Here is a 17,012-nt window from a genome sequence, read left to right as displayed (position 1 = left end):
GCACAGAGAACCTCCTTTGCAGTTTTTCACCACATCAGCAAGAAAAATTAGTTTCAGAAAGGGGGCAGGGTTGCCAACTGCATGAAGGTAAGAAAATGTTCAGTGCCAGGCAATATTATTTACCTCCGTCCTGTGAAAAAGTTCAGCTGCCAATTTCCACACATTGTGGTTAAGTGATTCGGCTGTGAATCAGCACTTTACTGGTTCGAATCCCACTACTGCCATGAGCTCAGCAGGCAGCCTTGGGTAAGCCGCTCTTCTCAGCCCCAGCTCCCCAGCTGTATTGTGGGGATTATAACAACACTAACTTGTTCACCGCTCTGGGTGAGGCACTAATCTGTCTAGAAGAGTGGTATATAAGCGCTATTATTATTATTATTATTATTATTATTATTATTATTATTATTATTATTATTATTATTCAAAGGACAGAGTATTTTTCTCCAGTCCTGGTGGCAATCCTAAAATGCAGAGTTCTTGCATCTCTGCATTGGCATACATATGGGACCACCTCTCTCCCTATGTCCCTTCACGGCAGCTTTGCTCACCTGAACATGGGTGAAATCAACAGCTACTCATGCATGTGCATCCTCTGCGTTGGCCCCTGTCCTATGGAATGGCCTGCCTGAGGAGGTCAGGAGAGCCTCCACTCTCCTGGCTTTCTGCAAATGATGCAAAATTGAATTATTCAATAGGGTTTTTTTTACAGAGATAGGAGGGCTGTACTGTAGGGAGAGGATCTCAAAGAGATGCTTCACTAATGAGGTAGGGACCATAGACCTCACCACTATGTTGCTGTACATCATATCTGTTGCTTTAAGGATGTGCTCCTATGTACTACCTATTGCTTTAATTATGACCCTACTGGGTGGTTCTATGTTGGTTAATGTCAGTTCTAAAATTCCTTATGCTCTATTTCAGCATTTCCTAACCTTTGTATTGGATTTTTGCTAACCTTATGTCTTTGTAAGCTTACATTTATTTACCCTAAGGCATTGTTTATTGAAATGTCCTTGATACTGACTGTGCTAATCTCACACTATGTAATCCACCTAGAGTCTCAGTGAGAAAGGCGAACTATAAATGACATAAATTTATATATATAAGACGTGTCCTGACTGACTCATCAACGCCCAACTCAAACCTCTGGACCTAGAAACATTAAATTTGGGGAGAGCATTCCTTTCATGATGCAAACACCCACTAAGAAGGGATTTTAAGAAATCTGCCTCCTAAGTGGGTAAAAAGGGGTAAAAATGTGTTTTCCCAAAGGGATACAGCTTCCCTGTATGGCTGGCAGGCTGCTGCCTGCTTGCGCCCCCACCCACTGTCAGCTCAGCCACTCTTCCCTGAGTGGGCCAGCCTTCCAAGATCATTTGTATATGCAGGCTGATTGGGGCTCACAACATTCCACACCTCATCCCCCCCCCGAGACAGTTGGAACACAGAGGTCATTTGCATATGCAGCCTGATTGGTCCTCACCCCCCACATCCTAAACAGTATGCAGTTGCTATGAGGAGCACTTGAATGTGTCCTGAGGTCAAATGCACCTCCCAGTCTTCCCTAAAAGTTCACTAGGGTTGCCAGTCTCCCTGGGGGGGCCTGACTTTCCCATGTAGCTGGCAGGCTCCTGCCTGCTTGCACCCCCTTCTCTCTGATTGGTCAGCCATGAAACTCTGTGTTCTGAGGTAAAAATCAGGTAAAAGAAACTGCAGACAGTTGAAGAAAGATGGTACAACACTCCTGACTAGAGATAACACGCTTCGTTTTATTCAAACACCATTGTGAAGCTCAGGTACTATGCTATTATACTACAAAACCAACTTAAAAAAACACACAGACACACACAAATAAAAAAAAGTTACATACCCATAAGCATTATAACTGGATTTAAAGTAGTTAAATGCCATAGCGAAGCATGGGTATCAAGCTAGTAAATAAGTAAATAAATAAATAAATAGATGCAGCTACAAATACAGGAAGTAGTTTTAAATGCCTTCTTACAATGAAAAAGCTTAGACTCAGCAAAATTCACTCCCAAGATTTTTTTTTAAATGCTAACTAATGCTGGAACTCTGGCTATCAGAGCTGAAGGAATATATTTATTTTAGTTTCTTTATAGTCCTCCTGTGTCTCTGAGACTCAAGGTGGATTACATAATTTGAAACAATGCAATGTGAGTTAGATTTGCCAGTCAATGGCTGGCAATCAGTGGGAGGCTGGGGATTATGGCAATGGGGGGGGGGGTTGCTGTCAGGTGACAATATTATGTCACATCCAGGGGAAACTTGGAAGTGACTCCATGCCTCTCTAGGAGTTGCTGGAAACTCTATGGCAAAATCATAGAGTTTCTGGAGGTTCTTAGAAGGTATGATGTCACATGATTTCCCTCAGAAGTGATACAACAATATCGCCCAATTGTATTTTTAAATTCTTTCCCCTCTCCCACTGGCTAATGGAATGCTGGTGAGCAATTGGAGCTGATGATGGGCAAATGGCAAGCTTAATAAGAACAGTCTAACACATACAAACAGTAAATAAAACTGGCTTACAAAACTAGAAAGCAGTGTATTACAACAGCATAAAATAGACAATTTACCAGTACAATACATACAAACAAGACAACAGAGCTGAATTGCTAAACTGGAGACCAAGACAATAAAAACAGTGTAATCTATACAAGGAACAAAGCAATGCAAAGGGCCTAAAATTTCACAGTTGTTAACTACAGAGGGCAAACACAGCAGGGTTAAGGCTGAGGAAGTGAAGACAAATCCTAAGGAAAGGATTAAACAGAAGACTTTCCCCCTGAAAAATCCCACCATCTGGATTCCCTGTCCAAGTCCTGTAAAAGCACAGGGGTGCCCTAGCACTCACTTCCCGTTTCTGAATTGGTTCCATATATCAATGACAGCTGCATTGGCTGCCAATGAACATCTTGGCCCTCTTCAAAATGCAGGTTCTCTTCCAGTTGCCACAAGTTATCCAGACAGGCTCTGTGTCATGATGAGCTTGTTAGATCTTGCAAGCAGTGCGGAAGAGCCTTTTCAGTGACCGCACCAGTTCTCTGGGATGATCTACCCAAGGAGGCCTGCCAGTCCTTAAGGTCCTGTCCCTGTACACATCTGAGCACTGACACTCTTCCCAGCAGCTTTTACTGGCCATTCCAGAGACAGGTTAAAAAGTCCCTTATGCTGTTGGTTTTTAGAAAGTTTGTAAGGGTGTTGGGTGGTACTTAGTATTTAGGGATAGAGACAAGAGTGGTGGGTTTGTCTGGCATTTAGTTTCCTGGGAACTTGTTTTTAAAAATGTTTTAAATGATTCTGTGAACTGTATAGTTTTCGGTTGTTATTCATATGCTGGTTTGGGAAGTGTTTTGCCTTGACCAATTAAATAAACCAGATATAAATATTTTTATTATTTTTTACTGTATAGTTTTAAAGCTTTAAATGTTGCTTTGGGCAACTTGTTGGCAGGTGGTAATAGAAAAACAGCAACTACACGAGAGGCTCTTAAGGAGAGAGCAAAATAGATACAGAAAGTAAAATACGAGCTCTCCAAGTAAGCAATTTGTGCCAATGTTATCTCAATATAATGTAAACAGTGAACAATAGTACAGCATTTTGATATATACTAAAACAATGATGTAGAATTCCAATGTGTAATCTAACACATAAACCAATATACTCAATTCAATGTGGATCTAATCTGTTTTACATGAACCGATAGTTCTGGTCTAAACACAACACATAACCAATATACTCTATTCAATATAGTTCTGGGCCGTTTCCAGACGGCTTACCTGCCTCCGGAACGTCGCGCCATGTTCCAGGGAAAACGCGAAATATTGCATTTTCTCACGCGAGTTTTGTGCGACATTGCGCAAAACTCGTGCGAGAAAACACGGTATTTCACGTTTCCCCCGCAACATGGCACGACGTTCCGGAGGCAGGTAAGCCGTCTGGAAACGGCCCTGGTCTGTTTTACATAAACCAATAGTTCTGGTCTGTTTTCTATAGTAACTGGGTAGATAATTCCCAAAGGTGCTGGGTAGCAAATTACAGTATCTTCCAGCTTTCTCCACGCCTCAGAGATAAATATGGTCCCGTCATAGTTTGTAAATTCCAAAGGTACTGGGTGACAGATATAAGATGTTGTTTTTTACTCCAAAGGTTAATTTTGCACAAAAGCTCTAGATATTCTGCTATTTTTACTTCTGCTATTTTAACTTCTGCTATTTTTCTTTCTGCTATTTTTACTTCTGTTAAGAAAGATTAGGGCTGATGGTGAAAAATGTAATTGTGTTGAATATGATAGGAATATTGTCACTTGGGTTGTCTCAGCATTAAGTGGAGGATGCCCTTTTCTGCTGAGTTTGTAGCATTTGATTTTGTGAGCAAAGATGGCAAACGGCCTTAAAGGACCCATTAGTTAACTTTAATTAATTAACATTAATGGCAATCAGTCATCGAAACCCCTTGTAGTAACCACATCCTGTATTCCTTTTTAATGTAATTATCTGTATCAATTTCTTTGATGCAGCAATACCAGGCCCCAAATTACCTTGCATCTTCAAATGCTCACTTCTGAATACGCTTAATCATGGATAAGTGACATTTGGCTAACTGGCTGATGGGGCTTCTTAGGGGGACGGTAGCACCTTCAAGTACAGAATACGAAGCCACAGATCTCGTGTAGTTTTTAGCTTGCTTGTTAGATTTATGGGTTGTATTTTTAGGGTATTTTAAAATAAACTGTGTTTTGCCCAAGTTCTGGAGAGAAGTCAAAATTACTCCAAAATAGGTTTTGTCACAATATGCCAATATATCAGAACTGTAGTTGATGTGAAATCACACTGCTGGCTTATATCCTGCAGTCTATTTCCAACAGCTGAGGGGACTTCTGGCAGAAGAGAAGGATGATTTACACTGATTCCTCCCTCCTATTACAGGCCCCTCCACTTCCCCCAAGGGTCCCCAGGACCCCAGGTACAAATTTGTTTTTGGAGGGGGGGGAGGTTGAAGTGGGATTCAACAGGAGGGAAGGCAAGAAAAAGCTGCTCTGTGGACTCCCTGATGCTCATAGATCTGGCAGGATATAAGTAGGATTGCCAGCCTCCAGGTGGGGCCTGAAAATTATCCCAGAAGTACAAGTGAGCTCCAGGCCACAGAGATCAGTTCCCCTGGAAAAAAAGAGTCCAGTAGCACCTTTAAGACTAACCAATTTTATTGTAGCATAAGCTTTCAAGAATCAAGTTCTCTTCGTCAGATGCATGGTACAGAAACTGGTCAAATATAGAAGAGGAGGGGGGAGAAGGGGAGGAGAGAGAAGACCTTGTATCATTTTGGCGGGCCTGAAAGATGACAATGTTCCACCAGGCTTACGGTTGAGGCCAGCACTGGATCCATCGAATTAGCCTCCCTGCCGGTCTCCTGTCAGTGGGGGGGAGCATATGGTCCATCTGCCTCCCCATGCTTGAGGAGTTAGAGGTTCACCAACCCACACCTCCACCCTTTTCTTCCCTTGTGTATGGTGGGCAGGGAAAGGGGGAAGGGTGTCCCATTTGGAATGTGGATATCCATGAGATGTTATTTTACTGGTTTTACTTCTTGTATCTTATTTGTGATTGTGACCCTCCCTGAGCCTGCTTGTGGGGAGGGCGGGCTAAAAATCCAATCAATAAATAAATAAATGTACGGATGTGGGTAAGCTGTCCAAACCAGAAAGAGGAAGTACACCTGTGGCTGATGCAGGATCAGGAAGAGTCCAGTGGCGCCTTTGGGACTGACCAATTTTGTTGTGGCGTGGGCTTTCGAGAATCAGGTTCTCTTCGTCAGTATAAGCCTTCGTTATCGAAGGCTTATACTACATTGGAATTGGATGGTCTGGTTGTTTTGCTGTTACAAACCAACACGGCAAACTCCTTTGAAGCCTCACACAAGCCAATTAATCTCCATACCAAGAGGAGATGTTTACATTTACTAGCAAAGGAATGTTTTGGTTACATCCCTCCCTCTCCCCCCCTAACTGCATCTTCTCTCTCCTCCCCTTCTCCCCCTCCTCTTCTATATTTGACCAGTTTCTGTACCATGCATCTGACGAAGAGAACTTGATTCTCGAAAGCTTATGCTACAATAAAATTGGTTAGTCTTAAAGGTGCTACTGGACTCTTTTTGATTTTGCTACCTAACACGGTCAACTCCTCTGCATCTATGACCCTGGAAAAAAGGTTGCTTTGAAGGGTAGATGATGTGGTATTATACCCTGCTGCAGTCCCTGTCTGGACTCCACCCCCAAATCTCCAGGAATTTCCCAACCCAGAAAATAGTGTGCCTGTCCTAGCCGCAGCAGTCCTGGTCAAGAATTATTCTCATCTGGTTAGCAAACAAGTGCACAAGAATCTCCCTTCCACTGAACAGATTACAAGTGCTGTTGGAGTAATATGTCAGCATTGTTAAACTTTTGTTTAGCAGGAACAGATTTTTATGATAAGCTCCAAGCACCGTTTATCTGATGATCTATTAAATTATCCTAATAAAATTTATCATTTGAATTAATCAGGGTGTAAAGTGACTAGTGTGTGCTATATTTCTTGCTCTTTTATTTTTTTAAAAAATTGCTGAATGAAAATTTATGAAAACAATTAAACCCGTCACTAACAGAGCTGGGCTGCGTGCCTATCATTTAAAGTAACAGTAAGTCATCAACAGCTACAACATTATAAAGTTAATGTTATTCTCAGGAAGTGTTAAATTACAACTATAAATTACTGCTAGGCACCGTATTAATTTCATGTTCTTCCTTGGAAAACAGGCATTGTTTCCATTGCCACTCCCCGCACCCCCAACTGCCATAGCAGAAGCTTATTCCTCTGTGAGGTGGGGGGGGGCTGAGAGAGCTCCAGAGAACTGTGGCTAGCCCAAGGTCACCCAGCTGTTTTCAAGTGGAGGAGTGGGGAATCAAACCCGGCTCTCCAGATTAGAGTCCCGCGCTCTTTAACCACTACACTAAACTGACTTCATTGATACCCTGCCTTTCACTCCAATGAGGACCCAAAGTGGCTTACGTTGTTCTCTTTTCCTCCCTTTTATGTAGTGGGTTCAGATGCTAAAGTGATTCCAACATAGGTCTTTATTGAGAACACCACTGATAAGAACATGTGGCAAACCGCAACTATATACACATTCCAAACATCAAACCACGCCCCCAACTTTGTAACAACCAATAGGAAAACCCTGGCACTCAGAACCCTGATTCGTTGATATTTTAGTTCGTTGGAAAGTCCTGATTGGCTGGCTCCGCAAGCCCAACCAATCCTATTGTTGCGGTCAGGAGCCTCTCTCTGCTTGAAGCTCCCAATACATTACACCCCTCCCCTCCCCACCATTGGTCATGGCTGAACCAATTAACAAATATAGTCTTTCAGATGGCGGGATGGATTCTGCCCCCACTGGGAATGGCGCAGTCCCTCTGTGGTTGAGGAAGAGTCCAAGGCCACTGGCTGTGCTGGTACTGGTACCGCGGCTGGACTAACACACTGTTCCAGGCAACTTGCTGCAGCAACGTCTGCTTCCGAAGTGTTGGCGGGTCTGGAACCGGCTGCACAGTTGTCTCTTCTGCATTGTGTGCTGCTGCGAGTTCCGGAGCACTGGCTGCAGGTCCACAGATGCTGCTGTCCTCTCTGACCATCTGCATCGGAGCTGGTCTAGATGGTGACGCAGCCTCCGGTCGTCGGTTACTACAACTCTGTAGGACACCAGTCCGGTCGATTCTTCCACAGAGGCTGGCACCCACGCTGGGCCCTCGCCATAGTTGTGGGCATAGACCAAGTCTTCTGGCTGGAACCCTCTCATCTCTCCTTCGGGCAGCTGCGGTTCCTCTGGTGATAGGTCGGGATGCAGCCTGTCAAGCATGGTAGTGAGCCTTCTGTGCATAGGAAGCTCCACTGGGCTGCGGCCTGTGGTGGAGTGGGGTGTGACATGCTGCTGTAGCAGGAAGGCAGCCAATCACACCTGCCAGTCTCCCTGAGTGATCCGAGGCTGTCCTTTGTGGTTCTCACCATCCGCTCCGCTTGCCCGTTGGTCGAAGAGTGGAATGGAGCAGATGTGACATTACAGATGATGTCATCTAGGAACTGCTGGAACTCCGCCAGCATGAGTTGTGCCCAGTTGTCGGACATGATAGTGTCTGGGAGACCATGTGTTGCGAACAGGTGATAGAGTGCCTGAATGACGACGGTGGTAGACATGGCTGACACAGGAACTACCTCCAGCCACTTTGAGAACAAGTCCACTACTATTAGGAATGTTTTTCCTTGGAACGGTTCAGCAAAGTTTATGTGGAGTTGGGAGCATGGCGCCCTCGCCAACTCCCATGGGTGTACTGGAGCTAGGGCCAGGGATGGACGAGACTCCTGACACGGCTGACAGATACAGACCCACTCTTTGATCGCCTTGTCCATGCCAGGCCACCACACGTAGCTGTGGGCAAGTGCCTTCATTCGCACTGTTAGGTTCTGCCAAGGGCGCCGCCCGGTGAGATGCTGGCCCGCCTAACTTCCTCCTTAAAGGACCTTTAGGGAATATGTGGGATCCCGCTCTGTGGAAGGAGGGGGGGTATACTTCACTCACACACCCTCTCAGTCCACTTGCAGGTCCCCTCAACCTGACCTTGTCCCGGCTGCCTTCCATGACAGCTGCCCCCATCCAGCTGTCAGTCTTACTCCTCCTCCTCCTCCTCTTCTCTCCTTCTCCTTCTTTCCACTTTTCACTCATTCTCTCTCTCTTTCCTCCACTCCACCACACTCCTACACAACAACCCACCTCGCCCTGTGGGTGGACTTCCCTTATATCCCTTCCCCCCTTCCTGGCTCCACCTCCCCGCCATGGCCCCAGCATCCTAACCATAGCCTTGGCTGTCGTAGGCAGTCACACCTGTGGATGCTTTGCTGACTGCCTTGTGTCAGGCTCAGGCACGCCCCACTCCTCATGTGTCTCTGTCTGCCAGGGTGGTGCTCACTCGCCACCTGCCTGACTTCTACTTCTTGGCCTTTGGGTCTACTCCACCACTGTTGGCCCAGTAGCCCCTCTTAGCTGCCAGGATATTGCCTCCTGAAGGTCTCAGAAACAGGGTGCTTGGGCCCTGGGTATTTCCCAGGGGCCCCTCTACAACCCTGAGTAGACCAACCTCCACTCCAGGAGCGAGCAAGCCTCCTGCTCCTACACTCTCCTCTCAACCTCCTTCCTCCCTCCTCCACTTGTGGGTGGACCTCCCTTTTATCCCCTCACCATTCCCAGGCACCACCTCCTAGCCCCACCCCCCAACTGCTTAGCTGCTGCTCTGGCTGCCTTAGGTAGCCACCGCTGTGCCTGCTTTGCCCCCAGCCTCTTCTGGCCCTTTCCCATCCCCTCTAGCCTGTTTGCTGGGTTGTTGGGCTGTAGTTCCTCCCGTGCCTGCCACTGGGTTGGGGTGCGGCCCTGTGCCACCGGTGCTGCCCATGATCTGCTGCCTGTGGTGGCATGGGCTGACTGTCTCTGCCTCCTGTGCCCTCTTCCTCCAGCTAGGCTGGGCTGCTCTAAGGGCCTGGCTGGGAAGCGGGCAGTGTCTAGGACCCAGGAGCAGCCATCGAGCCTGCCTCCTGCCGACTAGAGCTTGTTAGCACCTGGGCCATCTAACCTGCCTCCTGCTGATGAGGGCTTGTCAACACCTGAGCCTTCTTTGGCGTTCCAGTTCTCTTTTGGTGCCTTTGCTGCCTGTCTCCTCCTTGCTGCTGCTTGTTTCCTCCTTGTCGGGTGAGTGTCAAGGGTGGCAAGGCTGGATGGTGGGGCTGCCAGTCTGGGTTCTGGGTGTGGCCCTGGGAGGGTTCCCAAGCCTGGCCTGGTTGCCGGACACCTTGGCTGTCTCTGCTAAGGGCCTCAGGCAGCTCCTCCTGTGGCTGCTTTGCTTTCAGCCCCACCTGGTTCTGGATGATTCCTTCTAGCCTGCTTGCAGGCTGGGGCGTGGCCCTGTGCTGCCCTTTCTCTACTGCAGGTAAAGCTGCTGTCTTGCTGCTGGCTAGCTGTCCCTGCTTCCTGGGCTTTCTCCCTCTGGTCTGATCCCCTCCCGGTTATCCACACTCTCCCTGCCTGGGCTCCCAGCCTCCCAGTGGAGGGTGGGGCTAGCTGGCTTCCACCTGCCCCTTCTAGCGCTCTGAGGCTTGGGTGCTTCTTTACCTCCCTCCGTTGCTGGCAAGTTTGGGACCTGGTCTGTCAGGGCGGCAGAGTAGCTGCCGCCTGGCTGTGCCCCGCCTGTTCTTCTTGACAAGTCTGGGGGCTGAGCCTCAGACCCCGGACACGCATGATGCCCGGGTGACCAACATGTAGCACTTCAAGCACGTGCTGCCATAGCTTGGGCGGAATAACAACTTGGTTCCCTCACAAAAGGCAGCCCTTATGTACTGAGAGTTTGTGCTTCCAGACTCTGAATGGCTGGAACTCCTCGGCCATGTGGCCTTCTGGCCACCCCCTCAACCCCCAGTTGAGCACACGGGCCAGGGTGCAGTCTTTGGCAGGCGCAGGCGATGTGTCCTGATTTTCTGCAGTTCCGGTATTGTGCGTCCCCGAACCGGCATGTCTTCCTCAGGTGGGACCCTCCACAGCTGGTGCAAGGGACCCCCTGGAATGGCTGTGTTCCTTCTCGCTTCCGGCCAGCGAATTTTGTTCACAGCACCTCCTTATCTTTATCTGAAGGGGAGACATCCTCGATGTGCCCCTGGTGGATGACCTCGGACTTTTGGGATGGAGGGGGGAGTGCATGACTGTCAGACCTCCTTAGCTGAATGCTCCGCGGCTTCAGCAGCGATGGCCTCTCGGTATGCTGTTTCAAAGTCCAGATCTTTCTTGGTGAAGAGTCACCTCTGGAGCTTCTCGTCTCAGAGGCTGCACACCAGACGATCGCAAAGGGCGTCCTCGAGGTCGGGGAATTTACATTGCCACGCAGCCTTCCTCAGTGCCATGATGAAAGTGGCAATTGACTCCCCCGGAGCCTGGTCCTTCCTGTAGAATGTATGGTGACAAGTGATTCTGGATGGTTGCAACGAGAAGTGGTCTCTTAGTTTGGCTTTGATTATATCGAAGGTCACAGCGTCAAACTCTTCTGGTGCCATGAGAGTGTGGGTAATCTCAAAGGTAGATCAACTGCAGACGCTGAGGAACGTGGCCTTGGTGTGCTCTGTGTTGGTGATCTCGTTGGCCATGAGGTGAAACTGGAACTGTGAGACATATGAGTCCCAGTCCTTGGCAGTAACGTCGAACGGCTCAAATTGGACCTCGGTGGCCATGCTGACTACAACACTGGGACTGGTGCATGGGTGCCGGTTGGCTGAGGTGACAATTCCTCGCTGGCAAGTGATTCAACAGTAAGTGATTCAGCTAGCACGATCCCATCCCTTGTCACTAGTGTTATGTAGTGGGTTCAGACACTAAAGTGATTTCAACATAGCTCTTTATCGAGAAAGAACACGCAGCAAGCTGCAACTATGTAAACATTCCAAACATCAAACCACGCCCCCCAACTTTATAACTACCAATAGGAAAACCCCTGCACTCAGAGCCCTGATTCGTTGATACTTTAGTTTGTTGGAGAGTCCTGATTGGCTGGCTCCGCAAGCCCAGCCAATCCTAGTGTAGCAGTCAGGAGCCTCTCTCCGCGCGAAGATCCCAACTCCCCACAACAACCTTGTAAGTTAGATTTGGCTGAGAGTGACTAGTCCAAGGTCACCTAGTAAGCTTCCATGGCAGAGGAGGGAGTTGATCCTGGGTCTCCTACGCTAACCACTACGATGTTGTTTAAGTCCCCTGTCCTTCTCCTGACACAGTCCAGATTCAAGTAGTGTTGCTAGGCTGAGACAGGCAACTGGCTGGAGGGCTGGGGACAGGGACAAAGGGCATGTGTGACATCACTATGTCATTTCTGGGTACAACCTGGAAACAATAAAAAGTAGTTCTTGGAATTGCTGGAAAACCATAGGACTCTTTGGTTTTCCAGCGACTCCGAGAGCTACTTTTTGTCACCTCCAGGTTGTACCCAGAAGAGATGTAGTGACATTGCTGTTTTTATTTTACTTTTCTACCACTGCCACAGACAAGGGGCTTGCTGGCAGGAGGCCTCCCACCAAACTGGGAGGTCTGGCAAGCCTAGACACAAGGCATGCATTTTGCTGATTGGCCACATAGGAGGTTAAGCCTCTTATAAGTCTTATAAGTGTCCCAGGGTTCCAAGCCTCCAGGTGGGGCCTGGTGATCTCCTGGAATTACAATGGATTACAATTGATTCTCAGGCTATGGAGATCAGTTCCCCTGGAGAAAATGGCTGCTTCAGAGGTTGAACTCTATGGCCCCTCCTTCCCCAAACCGTCCCCTCTCCAGACTCCACCCCAATCGGAATTATATTTCTTCCCTGAATGAATCCTAAACACACACATGAAAGAAAGTGAAGGCTTCTACTCAGGCACACCATTGGTGGCAGAGATTAAACCTGTTCTTGCTTCTGGCCCAAACCATGAGAACTGGGCTAGTATGCACCCTTTGCTCTTCCCTCCCTACAATGGAGAACATGAACTGATGCCTTAGAAGCAGTTTGGGGGTGAATGTGGGCTAATAACCTGAAGCTTAACCATTCCCCTCAAGATGGAAGTGCTACTGGTGAGTGGAAGGACTGATCTGGGATTTAAGGTGTCCCCAGTTCTAGACGGGGTTGCAGTCATCCTGAAGGAACAGGTCTGTTGTGCTCCTGGACCCATGGCAGGCCTACTGCTCTATTTTGTCTCTATTGGATTTCTGCTTTATTAAATCTTTATAAATGTGCATGTATGTACCCTATTACATTGTTTATTAAAATATTTTTGAAACGTGCTGTACTGACTCACACTGTGTAATCCACCGAGTCTCAGAAAGGTGGACTATCAAGAATGTTAATAATAATTATTATTATAACAATAATAATACTGTCTGTGAAATACTGGTGGCGGGGTAGGTAAAAAAGGTAAAGGTAGTCCCCTGTGCAAGCACTGAGTCATTGCTGACCCATGGGGGGTGGCACATCACGATGTTTTCTTGACAGACATTTTGTTACCTAGTGGTTTGCCATTGCCTTCCGCAGTCATCTACATTTTATCCCCAGGAAACTGGGTCCTCATTTTACCGACCTCGGAAGGATGGAAGGCTGAGTCAACCTTGAGCCGGCTATTTGAACCTGGCTTCTGCCAAGATCGAACTCAGGTTGGAAGCAGAGCTTGGCTGGAGTACTGCAGTTTACCACTCTGTGCCACGGGGCTCTTGGTTGGGCGGGGGGTAAGCCCAAGAAAATTGTTGAAAATAAGAAATTTAAGATCTTGTGGGATTTCAAATTCCAAACAGATAAGAAGCTAGAACATAACACTCTGGTTATGTGGTTGAAAGTAAAAAGATCAAACTGCCGTGGTAATCCCAGGCGACAGTCGGATTGAGGAAAAAGACACTGAAAAGTGAACAAAGTATCAAGATCTAAGATTTGAAGTTCAACATCTTTGGGAGAAAACAGATCGGAGCACTGGGTGCGATTCCAAAAAGACTAACTAAACATCTAGGCAATATTGGCATAGACAGGACAACAACTGGCCAGTTGGAAATAGTTGCACTACTTGGAACATGCCACATACTAAGGCAATAGCTCACAGACTCCTAGATTCTTGGATAAAATCCAAGTCTGTGAAGGATCAAAGAATCCCAGCCTAATGTCTGGCGGACTGTGGAAAATAGAGATGATGATGATGATGCTTCACAGTGGCTGGAGTGCAGAGAACCATATATGACATCCTAAACTCCTTGAAGAAAATGTGAATTACAAAATACACTCTGGCAACCTTACACAATAAATCTGTATGTGGTTCCCGCCCAGGAAGGCGCCTGTCCTCCTGAACAACAGGATCTGAGCGCAGCGACACCTTAGCGACCAACGAGATTTCTAGAAGAATCACCTCAGCGTAGGCAGCCAGGGAAAGGGGACCGGCCCCCACCAGGCCGCAGAACCCGCCCCAGCCCGGCCTGGCCGCTCCTCCGCCGCGCTCCGCCTCGGGGACGCGCGGCTGAGAGGCGGGAGCGCGCGGAGGGAGCTGCAGTCGGCCGCCATCTTCTTTCAGGAACCGGCTGATCGCTCCCCCCCCCTTCCGCTCGCTGCCACTGAAGCAGCCCGAGCCGGCCTTTTGGCCGCCGCCGAGGAGCTCGCTGGGCCCAGCGGAGGGAAGGGGGGAGGCCCGAAGGGACGCCTCAGTCAGTCGTCAGGATTTGGAGCCGGAGAGAGGGGGCGAGGCTGGGCCGGGGCTTCCGCCTGGGGTCGGTCCCCCCTGCCCCGGCTCTGTGCCCAGCCCTCTGAGGGAAGCAGGCAGGCAGGCAGGCCGGGGGCTGAGAGCTGCTCCTTCTAGATGGGAGGATAGGCGGTGACCATGTTCAGCTTCGAAGGGGATTTCAAAACCAGGCCCAAGGTGTCCCTTGGAGGAGCCAGCAAGAAGGTAAGTCCCGGTGCCCGCTTGCCTTCCCGAGCCCTGACCAGCCTGAAGCCCCGGGAGCAATCCCAACATGCCCCCCCCCCGCACCCCTATCCCTGGCCCTGGACAGCAGGCGTGTGCAAGGAAATCCTGGTTGCTTCGCCCTGTCTTTTTCATGGGGCTGTGTGTGTTTATTGGCCGCCTTAACCTTTGCTTTAAGGAATGTGTGTGGGGCGGGGGGCAAACTTCAGCTTTACTATTCAGACAGCTGAAGTTTGGGTTGTAATGGTTAGGGGTGCTGGTGGGGTAAGGGGTCTGGGGAGGGGATTCATTTTGAAGGTGGTTGCATGAGGCAGAGGGCTTTCGAAGAAGGAAGCAGCATGTAAAAAAGGGCCCTTAAAAGCACCCTGGAGAGGACACAGCCTGTCCACTTGCTAAGCTTCAGTGTGTTTGCAGATGTTCCCTTGGGAATGTTTCTTTGGGTGGGGGAAGTCTGGGCAATGTCACCCCCCACTAATTTTGCCACCCAAGAGGCTGCAAGCAAGGGGGTGGGCAGCAAGTACGTGGGCAGGCCTCTCTGCTGTCGGAGGCAACTGTGAAGCTCAAGAAAAGTTTTAGGAAAAGTTGCACACTTTGAGTAGAGGAGTTCAGGAATGAGTCCTTGAGCGTAACTATTCCTGGACAAGAAAGGAGGGCATTTACAGGATCCAGGACAAGATATTAGGTCTTCATGTTTCTGTTTAATAAATTTGCGAGAAGACCAGGCTGCATTTCTGAAGCAAGTTGTATGGTAAAGCCTCCTGCCCCTTAGGTGACTCAAAGTTCCTCTTTTTTAAAATTCCTTTTTTTAAAAAAAACCTTTCTTATCAGCATCATTCTTCACTATCTGTTTAGAACTGATGCAGTTCAGAGAGGCCCATCTAAAATATCCATTCAGAGGGTGGCTGCCCCGGTTTCTAAAAAGTAAAACAAAAATAATGGGGAAAAGAGCTAACAAACCTGTGTCTTTTTAATTCTCTGCAGTGTAGTTTAGCTTTTTTTGTTTATTTAAAGTATGGCATTCTAAGGCCTGATTTGAAATCCCTTTTCTTTCTTGTGGGAGGCCTTGTGCAACTACTCAACTTCAGTTTCCTGTCTTTGCAGTGGGAGTAATAATGCCTACTTCATAGGATTGTTATGCATAAGAACAGGAATGCTATTCTCTCAAAGCAATAAAAAGCCAGTCATTGCTCATTTACGTTAACCATGACTGCATGTATCTTTAAATTTGTTCATGATTTAATAATGGCATGAGCATAGAAAACAAGAATTGGTGGTAACAAATTTAAAACCTAATGAAATTGAGTGTTCAAGGCTCAGAATAATAATACTGATCTTTTTGTTGTCATGAGACTTTGGTATTAAGTGTGTAAGATGGATCTTTTAAATAACATCTGTGATAAATAACAGAGCACCCACTTTGCTATGGAGTGTTACGCTAGATACATTTTTGTGAATCTCATCCACATCATAAATATATCAAGTATGTGTTGTTCTGAATTATGGAGGAGCTATCTTATTTTACTGATAAAACTGTCACCTGAAAGCCATTCAGATCATATACATGGTAATACATTCTTTTGTGCACTGAAGGTAGAATAAACCTTCACATGTAAAAACACCTATTGGTGGTGCATGCATGCTCTTTGGGAATGTACTTTAGGTGCTTTACATCTTTTAACATCATATTATGGATGCTAATAGCAGTTACTGATTATGCTTTTTCCTCTAGAAATGGGTGGGGGGATGGCATGATATATTCTGTCCTGTTATTGAAACCACTGTTGGGTTTTAAACAATGAAGGGTTACAAAAAGTACTTAGTAATATAGGGTACACCCTGACCTTGATGGCCCGGGTAGCCCGATCTCATCAGATCTTGGAAGCTAAGCAGGGTTGGTCCTCCTTAGTAGTTGGATGGGAGACCACCAAGGAAATCTAGGGCTGTTAAGCAGTGGCAGGGAATAGCAAGCCACCTCTGAGTGTCTCTTGCCTTGAAAGACCTAAGGTTGCCATAAGTGGGCTTTGACCCGACAGCACTTTTTACCACCATTGCAGAGTGTGAGTTTTTAATATTTTTGAAATTAATATACTTAGATAAAGGTCTTGATTTAGGCTGTGTATATCCAGCTGCAGTGAATCAGGATGGAAATGGCCATCTTGATTCCTTGCATCTTTCTTAATGCCTTTTAAAATCTTAATAGGTAAAGATCAAAGGGTTTAGTATAGCGTGATTCACACAGGTCTTATTGGACAGTGGGTTGGTTCTAATTCACCAAGTAGAAAATACTTATTTAAATTATTGATCAAGCTGCCCAAATGCATTGAAGAATTGTATCTGCTTTGGTAAGAAACAGATTCCAGTTTGGTGCTCCCTGTACATATGCAAGAATACTAAGCAAAGTCACTTATTTAAATGATAATGCAGCACCCTGTGAACACTTCTTTGGAAGCAATTTCTACTGAACAAAGT

At 47.3% G+C, this 17,012-nt stretch overlaps 1 protein-coding gene across 1 annotated transcript in view; it reads left to right on the top strand.

Annotated features, from left to right (window-relative positions):
- Window positions 1–14,150: 14,150 nt before the first annotated feature.
- The window catches only part of UBE3C (ubiquitin protein ligase E3C), a 72,534-nt gene continuing 69,672 nt past the window's right edge, over window positions 14,151–17,012 (top strand). The window contains exon 1 of the mRNA XM_054991132.1: window positions 14,151–14,525. Within this exon, the coding sequence (XP_054847107.1) occupies window positions 14,460–14,525 (66 nt within the window). The 5' untranslated portion in view covers window positions 14,151–14,459. The remainder of the gene's footprint in view (window positions 14,526–17,012) is intronic.

Source organism: Eublepharis macularius, chromosome 11, assembly GCF_028583425.1.
Source record: "Eublepharis macularius isolate TG4126 chromosome 11, MPM_Emac_v1.0, whole genome shotgun sequence".
Classification (NCBI taxonomy): domain Eukaryota; kingdom Metazoa; phylum Chordata; class Lepidosauria; order Squamata; family Eublepharidae; genus Eublepharis; species Eublepharis macularius.
The sequence above is the reverse complement of the archived record's forward strand: the minus strand, read 5'-3'. Positions and strand labels throughout refer to the sequence as shown.